The following is a 24,400-nucleotide window of genomic DNA, read 5'->3' on the forward strand; positions in this document are numbered from 1 at the left end:
AACAGGATTCCGATAATACGAAGCAAAATTCATTCCTAAGACGCTATCGGTGAGTCGGAAGGGCTATCGGTGAGTCGTAATCGGTAAATCCGTAAGGTTGGCCAACAGCCAACATTTAAGGTATTGACTACCGATTTTCTTACGACTGACCAATCATGTAGCTTGGTAGCCATCTTTCAGTTTGAAAAAATAGTGCGAAATTTACGCGTGCATTATTTAATGAGTAATCTAGCTGTTGAATTCTCAAAAAATGAATCTGGACGACCTTGAAATTATTAAAATAGTACAGAGTAATCCATGCCTGTACGCAAAAGATATTAAAACGTATAGAAATGTTGATAAAAAGTCTTGTTGGGAACAAGTGGGCGCTGCCCTAACCAAACCAAAATCAGGTTTGTAAATTACTATGTTTTGCTCGTATTTTTCTTTAACACACAACACAAATTAATGATTTTCTATTTTAGAACTGATTGTATTCAGCCCCTTTCCGAAAATTCAACTTCTTTCCCATTGGTCGAGCCAAACGACTCGCTATACAACTAGCGACTCAATGGCTGCATTCAGCAGAACGTTTGTTTTGCAACTGTTGGAAGTTTCTTTCGCGCTAATTGGATCATACTTTTAGATCTAGAAGAATGGTCCTATCTCAGCAGACAATCATAAAACGGTTGCAAAACTGTTGAGTCTGCTGAACGCAGCTATTCATACAGACGACGGTGCTGCGCATGCGCATTGCAACATTTGGGACTCTAGCTTTCTCTCTCACACACATGGGTGGCATAGGCAATTCGTCTTCCAGTAGTAAAGTAGTATATGTTCTAAGGTCTGTGTAATAAGATGCATAATTTTATCTGTTTTGTTTAGTGTAGCTAATTTAAATAATTATGCGATTTAATTTTTTAAATTTGGGATATAAACAAATTGAAGTAAATTGAAAATGACTGCCGATTGTGCAATTAGCAATGAACAAGTGATTTTTGTTACGGGAGGTTATGATCATACTATCAAAATATGGCAACCGCATACGGGCGTCTGTCAACGTACTTGTCAACATACGGATTCTGTATCCTTTACTACATGTAAATGAAATAATATCTTGCATATCTTGTATAGTTTTTGTTCTATCAAATAATATTCAGTAAATATATTATTAAAACAAGCCTTATGTACATTATAGATAAAATAAATAGCAATTATAGTTTTATATTATATTGCATTTAATAGAGAAATATTTTTACATATTTCTACACTAAAATTTTACATATTTTAGTTATTAATAAGAAACTTTTTAAAGTTTTCATTGTGAATTTTTGAGTATTCTTAACGAGATTCACAGCAAGTTAACGCATTGGATATCACACCGGATAAGTATGTTGTAGCTGCTGCTGGATATCAGCATATACGAATGTATGATCTAGCTTCAAACAATCCTAATCCAGTTATCAACTATGAAGGAGTATCAAAAAATATTACCAGTTTAGGTTTTCATGTTTTTCGATAATATTATATATTTTTTTATATAAGATAATTTTTCATATTTTACAAACATACTTGGATACAGAGTCTCGGACAACCAATCGTGTCTCAGAAAAATCATGCAAATCTGTAATTACTTATGTTTCTGATAACTTTTTGTTATAATTGTGATAGGTAGATTGTTATTGAAAATATGTATTAAGTATAGTATCATTCATATACCAATTTATCAAGTAATTCCAACTGCTGCTTTGCATTTTTCTTGTTAACGCATTACGGACAGCTTCATATAATTGTATATTTGTAGAATACTATAATATAGTACAAAATATTAGAATGTCGGATTAAATGACATCCAATATTTTTATAGATTACATATATGTCTTATTCAAATAGATCATGTCATGCACTCAATATTAAATAAAATAATAATGTCATATATATATATATTATATGAAATATATTACATAAATATATTATTTGAATTACAAATATATTATATAAATAAAATTTGTAGTCGATAATGTTGTTAAATTGTTCGCATGCTACAAAACTTGAAAAATTTTCTGACATCTTTCGAAAATGTTTGAAAAACGTCTTTTGGAAAAGTCTTAAAGATGTCTAGTTCAAGACGTCTTTTGGATATCTTTCAGACATGCATGTTCTCTGGATTGTTCCATCTTTCGATAAACTTCAGCTCACTCTCTATTTCCCTTAGGCCTGATTGCACCAACGTTACTTTGACTTTAAGCAAAGCTTAAAACTCTCTCTGTCTCTCTTTTGCTTTAAAACGAGACAGAGTTCTAAGTCTTGTTTAAAATCAAAGTAGCGTTAAGTCTTGCTCAAAGTACATCACCCATATATTTCATACAAAAATTGAAATGTTTGAATAAATGCATCAAATGGCGATACTCACTTGACTTTGAACACAAGTATGGAAAAGCTCTCAAAATTCACTTCAAAATTTTTGATGGAAACCCTCATTTTTTATTCAATATTCTTGTATAATTAACTTTAAGATCTTTTTAGAATACAGGAATGATAATAATTTATCATGATTAAGACCATTGAAGGTTGTTGCTCATTTTCATTTTTATATAAAAAAGAAAATATTTTTTAGGAAGAAGGAAAATGGATGTATACAGGAGGAGAAGATTGTTCTGCAAGAGTATGGGATTTGAGGTAAATCTTATACAGAAACAAAAGAATGATTTATATTTTTAATTCTATTTTTAGTAATATAAATTTAATGATAGATCTAGCAGCTTTCAATGCCAAAGAATATTTCAAGTATCTGCACCTGTAAATTGTGTGTGTTTACATCCCAACCAAGCAGAACTAATTGTTGGCGATCAAAGTGGAGTCATACATTTATGGGATCTTCGTTCTGATCATAATGAACAATTAGTATGTTATTTTTTTATATTAAAAAATTTTACAATAAAGTAGAAACAAAATTATAGGAGCTTTCCAACAACACAGATGACACATTGTAACACAGTGAATTATTAATCATTTTATCCTTATTTTTCGCCAATGTTAAATAAAGATGAAGTAATCACTGTGTTGCACAGTATCGCTTGTTGGAGAGCTTCCTATGTGAATAATCAACTAAAAAGAAGCACCACTACGATTAAAGTTAAATATTATAATAATAATTCAATGAAATTTATTTTAAATACATTTTCCTTAACATGATTGCGCGCCGATTACTTTCGGATTTGCAACACAATCAAACCGAAATCTCACAAATTAAATTTGATCATGATTTGAAGAATTCTTATTATGAAAAGTATTATCTCATCCAGGATTTAAACCTGGATCACCCGAAGGAAAGATTTTATTTCAACTTATTGTGCACCGATTATTTACGCCGAGGACTTCAATGCAGACATCCATCCAATTCAACCACCGAAGCATGCGGTAATGTTTGTCGCAATAACTAATATGTATAGAAGGAAGTTCTCGGCATAAGTAATCGGCGTGCAGTCAGTCGAAGTAAAATGTGTTTTAAATAAATTACATATAGAATTATTATTCCAAAATCTAACTTTTAGTGGCACTTCTTATTTACAAGGGAAGTTTCATAAATGGAAACACGAAAATCTAAGAGACACGTATTTTTTTATATGTGCGCTAACTCACGTGTGAAACACCCCTTAAACATGAGTTAGGGCACGTATAAAAAAATTACGTGTCTCTTAGATTTTCGTGTTTAACAACATATTTCATGGAGAATCAAATCGGTTTCGGACAGTTGTGAAACTTCCCTTGTTAGTTGAAAATTTTACATATATATTTAGAATCTAAAATTGCGAGGAATTCGAAGGATTTTACTTTCTATTATATATCTATATTAAAATATTTATATAAATAATGTACAAGGTGTCCAGTAAGTTTTGATAAAGTGCTCATGTGCAGGTAGAGTGGACTAAACTGAATCAAAGTGTTCTGTATCATTTTGTAATTTTTACAATAGTTTACAAGAAATTAATTGCTAAAGATCGCCGAGCGCGTCCCAATTTTTGCTAAGTACAAGCACATAGCGAAATACGATCACTCAACACGGAGAGCTGTTTCCTTTCACGCTTGTGCATAACTGCCATGTGTAGTAAATAATTCTCCATGCGCGCCTAGCAATCACGACTAATAGGCCGAGTGAATGATACGCGCTCATTCGGTGATCTTTAGTAATTAATTTTTCGTAAATTATTACGAAAATTGCAAAAACGGTATAGAGGACTTTCGACTCGGTCAGTTTAGTCCGCGCTACTTGCACACAAGCGCTTTGTCAAAAAACTGGATACTCTGTATATGATTTATTATTTAAATATTTTTATTATAGATTCCTGAAGCTGAATCTTCGATTCAGGATATTACAATAGATCAAGATGGCACTTATATGGCTGCGGTAAATAATAAAGGACATTGCTACATTTGGACGCTTTCAGGAGGCATCGGAGAAGAACCTACAAAACTTAATCCTCGTCATAAGCTTCTAGCTCATAAACGTTATGCTCTCCGCTGCAAATTCAGTCCTGATTCTACGTGAGTATTTCCTTATTTTTATGATAGACATTTTTATTATTTTTAAAAATTTATGTACATGTTACATAGGAGTATATAAGGCGTCCCAGAATAATGGGATTACCTCTCGTGAGCGAATTAAACTCAGTCAAAAAGTTGTCTATCATTTTCTGCAATTTTCGCAATGATTAACGAGATATTAACTTTTAAAGATCACCGAATAACACGGCTTACCCGAGATATAAAAAGTAAGGTTTACCATTCCCATGAATGCGCAGTAGCAGAGTGAATTTCTGGTCAAATTTCACTGGCTGTTTCACTATACGAACGATATACGCAAGAAAATGCATTTATGATCAATTTGATTAGTTGTTCTCAATATTGCTATCGCCATTATGCACAATGTTATATCATTCTTTTTACATTATGAGTCTATTCATAGGTGTAGTCGAGTCTAAAAAATGTTTATTATAAAATGTTAACAAAGAAATAATAGCATGTTATCTCCAACAATTTTTTATACCTTTTACTGAATACAGCTTATATTCAAATTAATTTATTAAGATCGTTGGTAACAACATCGGCTGATCAAACTGCGCGAGTATGGAGAACAACAGATTTTTCCGAAGTACAAGTGCTTCAACATGAGGCAAAGCGTTGGGTTTGGGATGCAGCATTCAGCGCAGATTCTCAATATGTATTTACCGGTGAATATCTCTTCTTTTTAAACATTCCCTTTCCCTAGTAATAAGAATTTGCACGCAAATATATGTATACTTATGTAATTTCTAATAAATATTCCGATTTATAATTTCTTAAAAAATTTGTAATCAAAGTTTTATAAATATCTAGTATACTTTTATTTTATATATTATAGCTTCTTCAGATGGAGTTGCAAGATTGTGGAATGCATCTACAGGAACAGTAGAACGAGAATATCAAGGACATCAGAAAGCTGTCACAGCTCTTGCTTTTCGCGATGAAATTGTTTCCGCAAGCTAGAAATAAAAAATGACTATTTAAATATTAGATTTAGCAACCTATGAGTGACTCAACCTTAAATGAGAATGAATTTTTATACAGAAATTATACGTTTCGCGTGTTATTTCCGTGTCCAAATCCATTCTTAGAATGCCAACGTTTCGTCAACATTGCAGTTCACTTTATCAGGGCGAGGAGCAGCCTAATACTAGAATGATTTTTTTTATTTATTTAAATTAATTTAAAAAGGCACATTACCTTAGTGAGATCGAGACTAGAACCTCTGGATTATGAGTTTTCTGCGTTACGTGCTACACCATTTCTTCAATTGATGAATGCGTTACTTATTGTCTATACTATAACTAGCGCGCATAATTATATAATAACAAAATGTAATTTAATATATTAATAAAAATTAAACAATTTACATTAAAATTATTGTCATGACATTGAGTAAGAATCTAATCTTGCTTGGGCCGATATTGCACCGTGATTGTGGTATGGACGCTCATTCAAAGAACGTCTATTGTATATCCGTTCCAGACCGGGATAATTGGCACATAATGGCTGCTTAAAGATCGTCCTTTGGACATCTCTTCTTCGTGAACATAATCAGGACATGAAATGAACACCATGTGGGCATGGTGAACCCAAATGGGCATCCATTCTTCAAATAGGACGTGTGTTGTATGAAAGAAGATTGCACAAAATATTAAATTTATCTCCTTTGTGTAGCATGACAGATAAATAATAATAACAGATAAATATCCAGATAATATTTATGTTGCATATGATATCTAAAAGACGTCTTTTAGATGTCTTGTGTCTAAAAGATGTCTAAAATTTGGATATCTTGTGCAACATGCATGTTATTTGGGTACTGTTTTGCAAAAAAAAATAACCATTACTTATTATAAATTTTGAAATAATATAACGATATTAAACAACATCAGAAAAAAATAAAAGGAGGTGCTAATAATAAAAGTGTAACGTAATTAACATTTTTAATATATTTCTTATTTTCTAGCTTTTTGTTCGATTTTATGTATCATATAACTACTTACATTACTATAGTCGATTAAAATCGCAAATTTACATTTCTATAGGAAACAATAAAATGAAGCAGGATACATTTCATCTAATAAGACAGACTAATTTGCTTATTTAAATACATAAATGGAAACACTGTAGCTTGTAACGAATTATGTTGTTATAAAATTCTATTACATTTTACGTAGATATTATAGTTTACATTTCTGGAATATTTAAATCTTTCATAAATTTTTTCTTTTTTCAGAAAATATTATACATTTAAAATTTAAAGATCTAAAGATTTATATAATTTGTAGAAAATAAAAATTGTTAAATATGTGGATTTTTAAGAAAAGAAAAATCAACTAAATTTCTAAAAAGTATTTAAAAATCTTTCAAAAATGCGCTGAGAATACAATTTATAAGAAGGGATTCTTACAATTAGTTCCATAAACAGAAAAGAAAAAAGAATTCAACAGGTAAAGTAAAATATTTTTCACAAGAAAAGTAATAATAAAAGAGATATGTAATCAATACTTCGACATTTTATGTAATTTTAACTCTGTGACTTTTTTAATATTACTTATCAGCTTTAACATTAAAACATTTTGGAATTATTAATAACAAAATTTCATAATTCGTTACTTCACCTTTTTGTACTTTGTACCATGTTATAGAGATCATAATCATGATCACGATCAAGATCTTCACAATCACCGATTTTCACTCACTTATATACATTCATTTAATAATAGTCACTACTGTCACAGCTTTATTTGTTTGCATTTAAAGAAATTTAAAATAAATAATGTCGTGATGAGACGTTTTTTTCAACAAAAAAAAAAGTCATTTACAATATATACAATTAACATAATTCAAATAACAATTTTCATACATATTCCTAAATGTTTGTATGTGTTTGCATAGTAACGCGGTACAATAAATAAATTTATTTTAGAACTACGTATAATCGCAATTCATTTTATATAATAAATATAATTAATATTCAATTATCAATCTCAATTCTATTAAATATTTGACTAATAACACACATCAAGTATAATCAATTAATGTTTCTTAGACCCTCATTAAGACACACACTTAAATTGTATATTTACCTTCTTTTGTTTCTTGTTTAAAGCTTCTATTAAATTCATTTAATTATTCACTGACATGAAGATGTTATAATAAAACGTATTGATAATTTTCGCATCTGCTCTTTTTCTACAATATTTGTCTTTATTCTATCTCTTTCAGAATGTTGTATACAATTTGTAATTATTTGTTATACAAGGTATTCTAAAAAATATAAAATTTTTTAATTTTTTTATTAATTGAAAAACGTTAGTCCATATATATATTCGTCTTCCGATTAATGTTGCATTTAATCTAATCAATTATGAATCTGAGGTTTACTTAATTTAATATAAATAATACAAAACATGTTACGTACAAATATAATTTAATATTATAAAAGTATTATCATATTTTAAGGAAAATATAAAAGGAACATTTAAATAGATTCCAAATTAGTTGTGATATTAATTAAAAATAATATCAATTTATCTTTCAAAATCCGTTCTCCCTCTCTATATTTTCTTAGAAATAAAATTACTGTAATACATATATTTTTAGAATATCTTGTATAATTCTTAGGTATATAATTAACCTCTTAATATTCATCAATCAATTGAATATGCTATTATTTATGCAAAATCAACACAGTAATATTTTATAAAAAGAGATTTTAAAATAATAGACCACATGTATCAATTATTCGTCATCTCTTTTTTTTTTATAAATCTTCGACTTTGTTCGGTTCTGCCTTCATCTCTAAGATGACCAACTATATTGTAATTTTTGTTCATTCAGTTTTGTATACCTTATTACACTAAATAAAAACATGCTCTTGCTTTTATCTGTAAATCTGCAATATTTATTTGCAATGTAAGTAATTGAAAAAAATAGCCAAAGATTATGAGATATAATTGTGAATCTTTCTAATGAATTTATCGATCTAGATATATTATACATACATTAAGAATCTATTGTTATAGAAAGAATGATTTTTATTTTAAGAAATTATGAAACAATGATTGATGAAGTGCAAAAATTCATATTAGTAATAATCAATGTCTATATTTAAGATTTCATGGTATTAAAATAATATTACCCAGAAAAAAATGTTCTATATATGGACATATTTTATATATAACTGTATATAAAATATGTCAGTTTTTTATATAATTATATATAATTTTATATAATTATATATGAAACTTTTTATTATATAAATATAATAAAAATGCATAATATCATAGATTCTTGAATGATTTGTATCAAATTTCTTGAAATTTAAGGATATGTTGAAGCAAAAAATTAGAGATCCAAGAATTTATTTTCTACGTATTTGTAGCCACTTTTTTATGTATTGAATGTGATATACAAGATTCAAGTTTGTAACATTAAGCGAATCCTACGATTAGTCATGTTGTAAATAGCACTTACACACAGACGATTTACGTGTCATTGACACATCACTACGTACTACTACATCAATATTTCACATACACATAAATTTTCGTATAACAATATATAACATTTTAATTAGACCAAGTCAAAGTCAAGTCAAAGTCAAAGACAAGACTAAGTACAATTTTAAGAACTCCAGACAACAAAAAGTATCTAAAATCAGGTCATAAGACGTATTTTGCATGTAAAAGACGACTTATTAAAGATCTTTGTCTTATGTTAATTTTAGACTTTGTGTTATTTGGGACTTTGTTTCTTCATACAAACTACTAGTCTGTGGACTACTATTTCGTAAGTACAGATTATATAGCTTTTATACAAAGCAAATATTGACACGTGACAGCTTTAGAAATAGTAGTCTACAGACTATATTATAGTCTACTATAATAGTTTGATTATATAGTCTACTATAGTAGTTTGCACGAAGAAATAACGTGAAATTCTTAAAATTGAACTTAGACGTTTAATTAAAGCGTTGTTACACGAAAATTTATGTGTGTGTGGCATACGTGAGTGAGATATTGATCTAGTAATGTATCAATGACACGTAAATCGTCTATGTGTAAGTGCTATTTACAATATTATTAATTGTCTTTAGGATGCCCTTAAGAACTATTGAAATTAGAAAATAAAATAAAAAATCGGGTTTTGTAAAATGTTTCGTAAACAGATTTCTCGAACTTTTATTCTTGAATTTTTATACTTTCAAATTTTTCTCAATATCTTAGATTCATAATTCTTTATGTTGACAAATTTTTAAATTATCCATTTAGTTTTAAATTATCTATTTTTTAATCTATTTAATTTGTTTTAGTTTATAAATCCTTGAATCTCTATATTTCGAAATTCTTTCTTTAGTTTTATGTTCTTAATATAATATTTAAACTTCTAAATTTTAGCATGATTTCCGATATTTATATATTTAAGGCCTGTTTTCATAATATGTGATTACCTAAAGATTAAAGGTTACCAAGGCTGCTTTCCTTTTAGGAGATACTGGGTGCTTTCTATTTGATGACACAAGTCGACACAAGCGTCGTTCTCTCCTTCTTGACAGTCAGAGAGTGACAAAGATAGAATGACATTTGTGTCGACTTGTGTCATCAAATGGGGAAAGCACCTAGTGTAAGAGATACAATGAAATTCATTCACGAATTTTTTTATAATCTTTAATCTTTAAGCCTAATCTATATTCGTCGTATCATAGGCGTCGCAGGTAAACTTGTTGCATCAGCCATGCGTCAATTTTAAAATCGCACGACTCTTGCGATGCTATGATACGACCTTTTATGTATTTATATACGACCTTTTATTTTCAGCTATTTGAATAATTTAGTTTTCCTTTCTTCTTTAATACTTCATATTTCAGTAAATTAATATAAATAATAAAAAGTAAGAATTTACATACATGAAGAAGTATAATTTAACAATAATATAATTTTTTACACATTTGAGTGTTCTGAATTAATATTATTATGGCAAATAGATATGTCGTAAACGTAGTAATGTTCTATTTTGGTATTAAATAAATGATACCTATTAAATTCGTTACTTATGTAAAATATAAACATGCGCAATAAAATATAAAATAAGCGATAAAATATTTAATTGTGAAATTTACTTTGTGCTTTTATCTAATAGAGAATAGACAATATAAATTCTATTTTATAGAGAACGCTTTCAATTGTTGCACCAAAAAAATAATTATCTAAGATTCACAGATTCTTAAATCTTTGAAACTTTAACGTGTCGGGATTGTGTTTAGTTTTGCGGGTTTTAGATTCTGAGCAATATGTAGAAATGCCTGTGAAGCACTACCATGTGCAAAAATCACAGATATTCTGTATTAAAATATACATAAAATTATTGTAAAATAAACTTATGTAGTTAGAATTTTTACATTTAAAAAAATATCAAAATGTAAAAATAATTCATATTCCATAGAACCAATTTCGAAAAGCCAAGATGATGAAATCTGTTAATCTTAGTTTACTAAAGTATTTTAAATAAAATAATGATACGTAATATTTACAATGATATGATAATACTTACAAGTACAAAGCATAAGCATCCATTAGGTTAGGTTGTACTGATTCATATGAACTGAAATGGTTATCATAGTACGCGTATGTTTGACATAGAGACAATCAGTATCTTGTAGAAACAATCATACAATGTTGAGTGTCTCTTCTTTCTTTTTCTCATTCCTTCTTCTTTCTGATCTAAAATATTCATTTTAAAAAAGGAAAGAATTTTCTTTAGCTTAAAACACAAATGTTTTAATACGTAATATATGTAATATATATGCCTTTATCTAAGATATATGGCTTGAAGAATTCATACTATCATGTTTTATAAATACATCTTCATATATGGAAAATTCGTACATCATTACTACCTTATAACAAAAATCAATGTAGGGAGAGAACAAATGTCCTACTTTACATCCGTATGAATTCCCTTTTATCCGTTTTCAAATTGCGTTGAATCGATTGTTCCCATTGTATAATATGCATATAATAAAACGCGAAATCCTGATAACACACACATTTGGAAAAAACAGTAGGAGAAAAACAATGCGGCATCGATGAAGTAAATGTTATTAAGAGGTGATAATAATTAAATATAGGCAGGAGAGAGGTTCAGAGTAAGGCGAGAAATGACATTGTTGCGTATCGTTGCACGTGTTGTTCTTGAGCTCTTGATTATCTGGATGACCATGATGCGACAGTCGTGACAGACGACAACGGCAACGCCGCGTAACCGTTCTGCCGCCATACGCTGCTCCGCGCTCAGGCCGCTCGAGGTGGAGAATGTCTTCGTAGTTGAGAGAGCGGCAGGACTGCCGCCACCTTTGTAACATCTACGCAAAGCATTAAAGTTATTCAAGCAAAATAAATATGTGTGTGAGAGAGAGATTTTAATATTAAAACAATTTAAAACAAGGATCGTAAAAGCCTACACTGGTTCTTGATTTGTCAAAATTCTTAATATAATGTTACATAATATGATAATATTATATATAAATAGACGTTTAATATAAAATTATCGTTTAATATGAGAGAAAGAGAGAGAGAAGATCTTACAAATAGACAAATGGTCTTCTATTAGGTCACCCTCAATATTATTATGAAATTACATTTTAAAACTATAACGCTTATTACACATTTCGGTAATTATGCATATTAAGGCCGACCTCACAAATTTCAATGACCTTAGGCGGTATTTATAGTCCTTATTTCAAAATCGTCTTAAGTAATGTCTGAAGACGCTATTGCGATCTGATTGGTTCATGACATCTCAAGATTGAACTTAAAACGGTCTTGAATATAAGAACTGACTATGAATACCGCCCCTTGACATATGTTGTCATGATCCTAAGGGACCTCCAACAAATTTTAGTCGCCCGTTATTCATTAATAATATAAGTTATAAGTTATAAACGATCAAAGTTAAGTATTACTTGACTAAATTTTATTTTATTTTTAGTATATTGTTGACTCATTTATGTAGTAAAGCCAGAGTTGGGAAGTAACTCGTTACTTATAACGAAGTTACAGTTATTTTTCTTCAGTAAGGGCTATGGCAGAGAACGAGATGTAGTCATGACGTGGGGTAAGACAGAGAAAAACATAGAAGTCGTGACTGGTCGGAAAAGTGCTTCGGTCTCCGAACAATAGTTTTTTTAAGTTTTTGGTAAAACTTTCTCTTTACACAGCCAGCTCCAAACGACCTCCAACTGACCTTGACCCTCAAGGAGGAAAGATCATTGAGCTTTTCTGTCGCTCGTTATTCATTAAAAAATTATTAAAAAAAATTTTTACCAAGGTAATTGTTTCCCTTTACAAAGTCAGCTCTAAATGACCTCTGAGTGATCTTGACTCTCAAAAAGGGCAGGATTATCGACCTTTTCTGTCGCTTGATATTCATTAAAAAGTTAGGAACAAAACAATTTTTATGAATAACACGCAATTTTTGAACATAAGATATATATTTCAACAGTATTTTTCCTGGACAGGGGGGAGATGGAATAGACCTTGCTTTGCGTAGAAAGTCGCGCCCCTTGGCAAGGAAAAAGTAGGATGGACCTCGCTTCAACTTTCCACATGAAGCAAAGTCCACTCCACCTCTTCCTCTGCCTAGAGGTCCACTTTTCACGCGAAGTTAGATCCACCCTCCTTCAATTTGAATGTAAGCGTTAAATGTACTAAGACATTCTATATATGTCATCTTGGAGTCAGTCTTAATAATTGATATCGAAATCTACTTCAACAAATTGCGTTTTATATCAAATGCATCAAATTCTATGCTGAAGAAAGTCCTGTGGTCTCGAAACGTTCTTTTTAGTTATATATAATAAATGTATTTTATCTATATCTTCTATATGGATCCTTCCATTACTATTATTACATATCCTTCGGCTTGATCATTGACTGATTTTTCATATAGTTTTTCCATTACATTACACGAATGAATCTATATTGAAAATTTATAGTATTTACGATGTGAATAATAGATATTTAGTTTTAGTTTTATGATTACCATGCATTCCTTATTTTATAAAGCTTAAATGTATTTCATATTGATTATTATACAAATATATTATTGTCCTAACCTCTTTTCTAATCCTTGAATTTCCACGTCTCGACGTGCATGAGAAGGTGGTGTTGACGTAGGTGTTAGTGCGGATATAGGTGTCATCGTTGGCGTCGAAGCAGGCGTGCCGCTACGCAACGCAGAATCTTTTCGTCTAGACGCGGGAGAAGCCGGTGCCGAGCCGACCGCTCCTGTGTTACTTAGCCAAGAATTCTTGCTGCTATCATTCTCTGTTTCCGTAGGTGAAAGTAATAATCCAGGAGAGAGTAACACAACCGGCACTCGGGCAAACTGCTCTGTTGGTATCCGCATCTAGAAATGTCAACATCGTCATCCAGTTACATAATATTCAAAACAATTAGGGGGATTCTAAAATCGTCTGTATTACTGACTAAACCATATAATTTTTGTATAACAATTACTTTTTTCCTCTTTTACTGATTTGGAAAATCTTTTTCCAGAATTAAAATATACGCATTAATACGTGTCTGTGAGGTGGAGTTTATGCCGAGAACGTCAAAAAATTTCAAAATTGAGATCTTCATTTCTTAGTCCAATATAGCACTTTAGAGCTGTCACATCGTGACAACATTTGCTTCATATAAAAGCTATGCAATCTATTCTTACGAACTAGTATAGACTAGTGTAACATAGACTAGTAGAAGAAACATAGTAAAGATAACATAGACTAATAGAAGAAACAATGTGGAGTTTTCAGAATTAGACTTAGATGTTTAATTAAAATGTTATTATATAAAAATTTATGTGTATGTGTGGCATGCGCGAGTGAGATATTAATGTAATAATATATAATGATGTCAATGACATCATCATAAATGAAGCCTATTGGATAAAATCAGATTAAGCCTATAATTGTAAGCTAATCAGATAATGAAAAACCGGGTCTTAAAAATTTATACTTCTTATGATAGTCGAATGTAAAAAATCTTATACTAACTTTTGAATAACATTTCACGCAGACAGTCCTCTTGCATAAGCGGCAACGTTGTCCCCAAGGGCCCAGTAGACCAAAACGCGTTTTCAGACAAAGAAAACAAACACGTCTTTTTTCCACATCCTCTTTTACGCGCCCTTCTACGGGAAGAGATTCTAACTCGGCTTTTGTAAGAACGCTACGAATATGTACAATCTCGTCCAACGTTAATGACAGCCTTTCGTCCAATAGCATGTCTCCTAACGTCGCTTTCTGCAAAATGTAATTACATTTGAATGTATCTGTATTTAGTCCGTTTTATCTACTCACAAGAGATAATCCAGTGATCCTATTATATGTATAAAGATCAAAATAAAATCACTATATAAAAAGTACGTAATATATCTATGCTATTAAATTCGAAGCATTTGTATATATTTTGTACCTTATCAATATCGTCCCACTCATCATCCGGGGCTTTGTCGTTCTTATTCTCATGTGCAACCGTGTGTGCCAATCGTTGCGCTTGTCTCGATGCTCGTGGTTGTGGACTATAATTCGGGCTAGGATTCAGGCTAATGTTGGGACTTGGACCTTGACTTAACACCAAATCTTTAAGGCCAGCATGTTGCCGACTATGTGGTCTTGATTGTGGTAGGGACGTCGTTCCCGTGAATGACATTTGTGGTACAGTGCATTTTGCAGCGTGTCTTCTCGCAGATGCCCTCCGGGAAGGACATTGCGTTGCCAGGTCGTAAGCTGCAATCGGATAAAGAGGTTTAAAAATAAAATAAGAACCAACATAAGCGATCAAAAGTAAAAGTGAATCTTTAGATCGTTTTATACGCGATTAAATTCAATTTTTGTTAATTTATATTTGATTGGAACACTGACTGGAAATTTCTTCACAAGCATTTTATTAATAAATTTTAAGCAAATTTTCTTTAAGAAAAATTAAATAGACTTTATCTACTTTCTATTATTCACTTTTTCAATATAGTAGAATAACTGAGTTATGTTTTGGATGCACTGTTGTCAGTATGTTATATATAAGAATGGCCGGGAGCATTATATACATTTAAGATCACACCCAATTATTAAAAATTTTTAATTGTTTGATCCAAAGTTTATGGCGTATTCTTTGATTGTTGAGATTTTTACATTAAATTTGATGGTGACTCACATCTGACAATCAGAGGAGTTTTATTAATTTATGTATTAGCTAAGGACTCCAAAGAGAGCCGCAACGTTTTATTGATTTTTGGATGTATTTTGGATGTAAGAATTAAAGGAGTAATTTTAAAAGAAATTTTACTTGATTACTTTGCATACTAATACCCAACAAACTTCAAATATATAATTCAGTTCAAATATTAATCAATTTCACTTTATCTTATAAATCTATTTTATTTTAAGTACAATAAGATTGAATCATAGTGATTAAAATTTGAAGCGAATTGAATCTAATTGCTTTATACGATTCATATTTGAATAGTTCGCACATCTCTAATGATTATTCACACTCGTGATACAAGAAAAAGTTGAACTCTGTTGTAGAGTATTATTAAAAAAATTGTGAAGAGAATGATTTAAATTTTTTACGAAAAAATGAATACAAATTTAAAAAATTCATTTCTAAAATCGCTCATATGTTATAACATATAGCTTGTATACGTAATTGTATTTAACAGAAATAAATTAGAGGAAAAATATTAGAGGAAAAATGAAAACAAATAACGGTAAACAGATAAAGTAAATATATACATGTGCCAATGATCAATAAATATATGATCAACAAAATAAGAGAAAGTTCAAAGATTATTTATAATAATTACATTCTAATTGAGCATCACAGAATCGGTGATATTCGTTCCTGGTTAGACGAAGTCCGCCAGTTTTTCGCCATGGATTTGCAGATCCCTCCTCATCGTCATCTCTATGGTCATGATCTTTATGTTCGTTATGGACACCTTTTTTAGTACCAAAATTATCTTTAAGTTGCCAATAATTGCAGATTTCATCTTCTTCTTCAAACCTTGTTTCCATAAAATTCTCCTCGTTGTAATCATCATCATAATCATCATCATCATCTTCCGCATCCAACTATTTAAAAAATAATATATACATTATAAGATATTATGAATTAAATAGTAAAATATAATATAATAAAGTTTAACTAAATTTAACCGGATATATGTAACACTGAAAACGTTTCCGATTGTTAATCACTTCCATTTTCAACATTGAAGGAAAACGTCTGGTTTACAGGATTTAAAAAATCGATTTTTTTTTATTATATAAATCGGTAATACGACTCTTCGAGAATATGTTTCTAAAATTTTAGAGCGAAATTCGAAGTCCTTTCATTCAGCACTTGTAATGGGAACACGACACGCGGATATACAGGTTGATTCAGAACAGTCCCGTATTCTTGTAAAGACGTGTTCTTGACTGAATTCTGAGACGATTTTTTCTCTATGAAAAATTTTATAGGTTTTACTTTTTAAGATATTTAAAGATAAAGTTAGTGAATTACGGATTGTGTACAGGAGATAAGCAGGCGTGGCGCATTCACTGTCTGACGCGAACATTGACGACAGCACTGTCTGACGAGAGGCACTCATTGCGACACTAACAACTGTCTTAGGTCCGATTACACCAACGTTACTTTGACTTTAAGTGAGGCTTAAGGCCTTAAGGATATAGAGTTATTCTGATTTATACAATACAAGTATCTCCCCTCTCTCTCTCTCTCTCTCTCTCTCTCTCTCTCTCTCTCTCTCATTCCAAAGAAGTTATTCTATAAAGAAGACCTAATATGCCGTAACATTATAAATAACTTTTGGATACAGCCCATTAAAATTTAAAATCAAAGACAGAAGAATATAAATGATAAAGACAGAAATTTGATATCTATTGTATGATAGGCTATGTCAAAAGTATCAGGGCGCTCCTGAACACTACGATTCAAACTTAGGCCCTTTTCAGACAATCACTATCATTGAGTCACAAATATCTCTTTTTGATTCTTCTGTGTTTCGCCTATTTTACAATCCTTATAAAACGTTTCAGTAAATATTCAGAAAAGGGGAGCCATCTCCGATGACCTTGATCTTGACATATGTTGTCAAGGTCGTGACCCTGAGTAACCTCCACCAGGTTTTAGCCGTCGGTCGTCATTCGTTAAAAAGTTATTAACAGTAAAAGTTAGTAATTATTTCACTGCTTTACATGAAAAGTCAGACAACTCTGGGCAGCGAGAGAAGTATCGAGTGAACTGATCAAGGGAATATGACTTCCTCCCTGCCTCCTGCAAAGTGGCGCACGACTCTCACTTTCGACTCTCACCCCCCTCCCCCCTGTAAAGGGCGCGCGACTCTCACCTTCGACTCTCACCTCCGTTCCGCCCCTGCAAAGGGGCGCGCGACTCTCACCTTCGACTCTCATCCCCGTTCCGCCCTTGCAAAGGGGCGCACGACTCCCACCTCCGACTCTCCCCCCCCTCCCTTCTACAAAGGGGCGCGCGATTTTCACCCCCGACTTTCACCTCTCTTCCCCTCTGCAAATGGGTGAACTCTCAAACAGTGGGGGGGGTGAGAGTCGAAGGGGAGAGTCGCGTGACCCTTTGCAGAGGGGAGGGAGGTGAGAAACGGGTGCCATTTTGCAGGGGTAAGAGGGAGGTGAGAGTCGAAAGTGAGAGTCGTGCGCCTCTTTGCAGGGGGTGAGTGAGGATGAGAGTCGAAGGTGAGAGTCGGGGGCCCCTTTACAGGGGGGAGGGAGGATGAGAGTCGAAGGTCAGAGTTATCTGACTTTTTATGTAAAGCAGTGAAATAATTACTAACTTTAACTGTTAATAACTTTTTAACGAATGACGACCGACGGCTAAAACCTGGTGGAGGTCACTCAAGGTCACACATGTCAACATGACAACATATGTCAAGGTCAAGGTCATCGGAAGTGACTCCCCTTTTCCGAATATTTACCAACGTTTCTTACAACATCTATATACTATATGAATAAATATGAAAGGTGGACCTTCAAATCGAAGTCAACAGGTATCACTTTCTTAGTTTGTTTAGCAACATCCAAATTTCTTCCAGATGGTTTCGGCAACAATTCGCGTTTATTGATATCTTCTCCATTCTGTGCTATATCTGGAAAGTCAAATTTATTCTCAATATGATAATTAAATACAGATTGATACTAATCATATCAAAATGCATTAAAATTATTTATATGTTGTTATGTAATGAGATGAAAAGATATGACAGAAATAATAAGAAAAAAATAATAAGACAAAGGACTGTGCCCAGTTTGGGCCCCGACTGAACAGCATTGAGACATATGCCTAAATTCTAAGCAGAATCGTAAGGCTCATAACATATTCCTGTAAGACTTGTAAGAATTTTTAAGTGCTTATACCTTTATACAATATTTTTACAGACAGCTTCTTATTAGCCATAAAATTTATAAGAAATTGTAGATATTTACGAATATAATCGTACGTCTCACGATACACACGCATAAAATTAGAATACTAGTCATAAGTTCTTATATACAAGTTTTACGAGAACACGTTACAAGTCTTACGATTCTGCTTAGAATTGATCTAATAGCTAGGATTGTAAGGCATCAAAAAAGAATTAAAAAACTTCCATATGCACAACTTTGTAAAATAAATCCCTTGAGTGCTATAGCTATTTAAAGTTCGCTATTATGACCATGTATTGTATCACTGCTTTTATTTGATTTTTCGAGTTACATAGTACCTAGGATAAGCTATGGAGGCGTTGAGTGGTTTGCCGCTCGGTGCGACTGATTCGCGATTTGTAGATCCGGGTTCAGTCCACCTGGACCCATATTCTGTACACGTCTATCGACAGTTGTCAGTAGATATGTACATAATATGGGCTTTGCGCCCACATACGCAATTTTTTGCGTTTAAGGAGCCGAAAATGACTTCACCTGGTGATTAAGAAACCTTTTATCACCAGCACCGTTCTAATCCGACGTTAAACTGTAGGTCCCACATATCAGTAAATATATGTATGAATCTTCCAGATTGGGAGTTGGATTTTAGGTTAACAACTTAATTCCAGAAAAAATCCATTATTACTGAAACTCAATAGAGGCCCTATGCTCCACACAAAAGTTAAAAGAATATACATATACACATACATGATGAACTATCCGTTTAACATAGCATACACCATAGCTAAACTATTGTAGTAATATCTATAAAATTTGCGGAGCATGTCGATTATCCTGCGAGCGTGAATGCTTACTATTTAGAAATTTATAGCGATAAGAAATTCTATTGGAAGAATGTCGAGGTAAGTAATGTGATGACGGCAATGTTGCGTAACAGATTCGAAGCTGTCTGTAGAGATGAACTCTCTCACAGCCTAATCTTGAGAGCTTTACACCATTCCTGCAATTACACACATTGCTAATTTCTGTTTCACTTCTGGAGTGTTTTCGAGTTTTTGGAGATTTGAGATTATCTGTCGTATACCAAACGTGACAGCTCCTTCGGGGACATGCGATTACAGACCGATCTCGCTTTGTTCCATCTCTAAAGTGTTTGAATGTATTGCTGTTAAACAGATTATTTATACGCTTCACCCTCTTTTTTCACTACTTGGAACTCGGATAAGATCTCAGATCGGATGCTGAAATTGCTCACTTAGCGACTCAAGAGTGCTGGCTTGCTCAAGATCAGATTCGGAATCGGAATCGGTCTTTTTGTCGCATGCCGCATATTTTATTACGCGACATAGGAACACTTCAATATGATTTGATTTTTCTCGCCGATCGGCACCCTCTACATCACGCGTCGCGATATAGATTCTCGCGGAGAAGATGCTGATCGACGCCTGCAATACTCGGTATTTTCCGACCGCGTACAGCCTGCAGTGAAATTATGTTTTGTTTTAAGAAAAAATTCGAGCACACAACGCCCTCATCGTCGTATACGGATTTCTCTATATAACGGTTTCCGGCAAATCGGCCGGGAATGAAGCACTTTTGGAGGTGCATCATTAAAACTTTGAACATTTAAATCTGTCATCTTACATGTTCATACTTTGTCTTTTGGTTTTCATACTTCCGTCCACGGATTCATTTCAATCCATCGAGATGATGCATTTTTACGATTTCTTTAAAATCATAATCGGAAGCAAAACCTTCTTCTGCCTCGAATAACTACTCATTTTTACAATTCTCATTATATGGATAACTATGTAAATGGATTTGGATTTTTTAATAATCAATCTTTTTTATACTTTTGCTTACATCACATGCATTCCAATAATATCAAATAGATCCCTACGTCATTTTCAATGAGAAAGAAAATAAAACAGATAAATGTATATAAATGAATGATATATAAGAAAATTATAATTATAATTATCAATGATATATAAAACGCGATCGTTTGCAAGCAAAAGTATAAAAAAGATTGATTATTAAAAAATCCAAATCCATTTACATAATTATCCATATAATGCATGTGGTTATGACCTATAGGCGTATAAAGGTAGATGGAGTTAGGTAGGACACTTTAGCGTGTAACCGGATGAATCAAGAGATGTTGAAAATTTCGGTTACGATGTGCATGCTTTTCGTGCTTCACATTTTGTTTTTCGCTTTCCACTTTCTTCTTGAGTGTGACTTGTCTCGTTTATAAATAAAGAGTCCTCATTACAAAAACAATCGGTCTACTTATTTGTGCGTTAGAAATAAGAGCTGCTAAGGACACGCTTTCAAGACAACAACGTGTCTGATATTTATAACAGATATCGTTACAGTCGTTAAGAATTACAGAATAGGCCCCTTAATGTAAGGCCAAAATATTTATTTATACTATTGCTTTTTAATACATTATAAATATATTAATATAAGCACTTACATTTATAGCACAGTTTATAGCTTCTCATTTTCGTAATCATTGAATTTTAATTTTGTTGAACCTTTACTTATTATTTTACTTATTTTTAATATTTGATGATAAATATAGTTATATCAGATTATATTTTGAAGTGAATCGCTTTACAAATATTTATACTCACTGTATGATAATGAGATGAATGAGATGATTACCTGAGACTGTAATGCGCCTTCTACGCGACTTACGATTCCTATTGAAAGGTAAGATCCTGATGTTGGATCTTTCCTTAGCAATCCTTTGCCGTGGCTGTGGTACCGGTGGTACATCTTGTCTCCGTTGGCTCGCTGCTACCACAATGTTGTCGCCAGTGGCCAATGTTCTCTGATCTTCCGACTGCAACCATTGTGCCGCAACATCCTGTGCAGACTCCTGCTCTTGATCTGGTTGCGAAGGTGGTACCTCTCCGAGGACTATCATATGAGATTCACCGCTTATGTTACCTAAAAGAGAAATAAGATATAACCATATAAAATATATATGCATAAGTTTATTTTTCAGGATTAATTCCTGAGATATATATGTATATATATATATATATAGGGTGTCTCACAACTACCGTATTTTCTCTTAAGGACATATTCTTGAGGTAATTTTGAGATGAAAATCCTAATACCGAAATGTTGAGACAATAATTTTTTTGAATTATAAGCTAACTTTAAATGCTTATAAGTCAAAAACCATTTTAATTTTATAGCCTCTATTATTATTTCTGAATTCTTTTAAACATTCTAAGACGAAAATCCTAATACGAAAATATCGAGGCTAAATAGTTTTCAAAATAGTTTTCGAATTACACACTATCTTTAATCAATAATTAAAAAACGACAAAAACTATCGTAGCCTCGACATTTTTGTAGAATAAGATTTTGTAAAATAAGATTTTCATCTCAAAATTACCTCAGAATACCTTCTTAAAAGGAAATGCGGTAGTTGTGAGACACCCTATATATATATATCTTTCTTTTAGTTTTGAGGAACATAACATTTTTGTTAAAATACAAAACTATAAAGAAAACATTTTTTTGAAAAATGGCCAAAAGCATGTTAAAGTAAAGTTTAAAATTTTTTACTTTTTTTATCTGTGATGACTTTTCACCGAATTTGAATGATATGAAGATTGTGCAATTTTGTAGTGTTTTCCATTTCTTGTTGAGTAGTGTTATTCTCTAAAAATGAATCAGTGACTTCAGTGCTACTTATAACCAGTGTTTTCCGTTATCAAGATAAAATTATCTAGATAATTATATAGATGAAGAAATAGTTTTATCTTATTTATATCTAGATTATTAAGAATATAGATTATCTTTATTTTATCTTAGATAAAATCTTTTTCAAATTAATTAAGATTGTAGAAAAGTATTGTAAAAAAATTACTATATAACTTCTAGTAGTAGTAATGAAGAGAATTTTTTTATGATATAAATAAAACTGGAATTAGTATGACACATAGTATAATACTATGTGTAATAGTATAATACATCAATTATGATTCAAAGCGACATTGAAATATTTAGAAGATAAATCTAAGGAATTAGATATTCTTAATTTGTATCCACACACGTCAAACAAATTTTTTTTAAATATGATACATCAGCGCCAGTAGAGCGCCTTTTTATTTGTGGACAACAAATATTAATTCCACGTAGAAATCAGGGTTGGTAAAAAAAACATGTTTTAAATGTGTTTTAAATGGTTTAAAACATGCTTAGTTGATGTTTTTAATGTTTTTTTTTATAGTACTGTTTAAAGCATATTTGAAGCATTAAAAACATATTTAAGAAGAAATACAATGTTTTATTCTTTAAAAAAAAAAAACATTAGTCTGTGTGTGTGTATCGACCCTGGTAGAAACCGTTCGTTAGACGAAATGTAAATTGATAAAACTTTTATTCATAAAAAATAAAGATTAATGAAAATATAAATACATTTTTTGTATCCTAATGCCCAATTTCTTCACTTCCAGATAAGTTGCGGATAATCTTATTCAGGAGATATTTCTATTGAATTTTAGGAGATATCTCTTGAATAAAGTTATCTAGAGGTGAAAAAATTGGGCATAAATCGTTTTACTGCCTAATAGTTAGTTAAAAACAAAATTATCTTAAAAATTATCTAGATAAAAATTTTTTTAATTTTATCTTTTATCTAAATTAATGTAAAGTTAATCATCTTCATCTTATCTAAGATATATTTTTGCGTGATTTATCTTATCTATATCTAAATAATTTTTAATTATCTAAGCGCAACACTGCTTATAACTAATGTAATTATTAACGAATATTTACTGTTTTTTAAGAAGAACTAGAGCAAAATAAAATCATTGAAAATTTATTAATGTCTTATATATCGAGATCAAGGGAAAATTGTACATTTAGTAAAATAATATTTCTAACCTGCTAACTTCTATAATGCACACCTCAACAACCTTAAAAAAAGTAGTGTAATAAATCTCGTTAGAGTATAGAAGTTGTTAGTTTATAATTATTATTTTCTCTATTACACTACTCTCTCTCTCTTTCCATAAGATTATTTAAATGTAAATAATATATTTAAATGTATATAAATAGAATTGAAGTGTTATGTTAGAATTATTATTTTCCATTAGTTAAATTTGAATTATGTGTCATTTTTTTATTTACTAGACATCACAGATGCGAGTTTTGCGCGCGATGTTTTTATTTCTTTACTTTTTAAAAATAAATTTCATTGATGACTTTCTATAATACAAATTATTATTTGTTAATTCCGCAATGACAGTCGCTCGCAAAATAAGCGCAGAAAGAGATCCAATTAGCATCACAGAAAAACGATAAAAATTTACTGGCGCACGAAAAAAATAATTTATATATTTAAATAATTTACTTTTTTACAAC

General features: G+C 31.3%; 2 protein-coding genes across 4 annotated transcripts in view; one reads left to right on the forward strand and one right to left on the reverse strand.

Moving 5' to 3' along the window:
* The first annotated feature begins 796 nt into the window (after positions 1–796).
* On the forward strand, positions 797–5,850 carry Lst8 (MTOR associated protein, LST8). Of its 2 annotated transcripts, XM_018453833.1 has the most exons (7): positions 797–1,063; positions 1,337–1,489; positions 2,597–2,658; positions 2,733–2,883; positions 4,322–4,524; positions 5,068–5,210; positions 5,381–5,850. In XM_018453833.1, the coding sequence occupies exons 1-7, from the start codon at positions 938–940 to the stop codon at positions 5,503–5,505; spliced, it is 963 nt and encodes a 320-aa protein (XP_018309335.1). In that variant the 5' UTR covers positions 797–937; the 3' UTR covers positions 5,506–5,850. The 2 variants fall into 2 exon arrangements, with proteins under 2 accessions (XP_018309335.1, XP_018309340.1); XM_018453838.1 differs by lacking the exon at positions 1,337–1,489 and having other exon boundaries at positions 912–1,079.
* Positions 5,851–11,331: 5,481 nt separating this feature from the next.
* Positions 11,332–24,400, reverse strand: part of spir (spire type actin nucleation factor) — a 27,199-nt gene continuing 14,130 nt past the window's right edge. The window contains exons 9-15 of one of the 2 annotated variants that reach the window (XM_018454286.1): positions 21,680–21,967; positions 18,614–18,732; positions 16,414–16,681; positions 15,024–15,337; positions 14,603–14,851; positions 13,664–13,956; positions 11,332–11,911 (exon numbers count right to left, since the gene is read on the reverse strand). In XM_018454286.1, the coding sequence (XP_018309788.1) occupies positions 11,668–11,911; positions 13,664–13,956; positions 14,603–14,851; positions 15,024–15,337; positions 16,414–16,681; positions 18,614–18,732; positions 21,680–21,967 (1,775 nt within the window). In that variant the 3' untranslated portion in view covers positions 11,332–11,667. The remainder of the gene's footprint in view (positions 11,912–13,663; positions 13,957–14,602; positions 14,852–15,023; positions 15,338–16,413; positions 16,682–18,613; positions 18,733–21,679; positions 21,968–24,400) is intronic. The other variant, XM_018454294.1, reaches the window with a different exon arrangement.

This window comes from Mycetomoellerius zeteki, unplaced genomic scaffold, assembly GCF_001594055.1.
Source record: "Mycetomoellerius zeteki isolate Tzet28-1 unplaced genomic scaffold, Tzet1.0 scaffold111, whole genome shotgun sequence".
Lineage (NCBI taxonomy): Eukaryota > Metazoa > Arthropoda > Insecta > Hymenoptera > Formicidae > Mycetomoellerius > Mycetomoellerius zeteki.

Bases quoted from the DNA above. Each gene is read 5' to 3' on its own strand.
- Lst8 (XM_018453833.1), top strand. From the start codon at position 938: ATGACTGCCGATTGTGCAATTAGCAATGAACAAGTGATTTTTGTTACG. The intron at 1,490-2,596 runs GTTTTTCGATAA...AATATTTTTTAG, and splicing joins TTACCAGTTTAGGTTTTCAT to GAAGAAGGAAAATGGATGTA. The intron at 2,659-2,732 runs GTAAATCTTATA...ATTTAATGATAG, and splicing joins GCAAGAGTATGGGATTTGAG to ATCTAGCAGCTTTCAATGCC.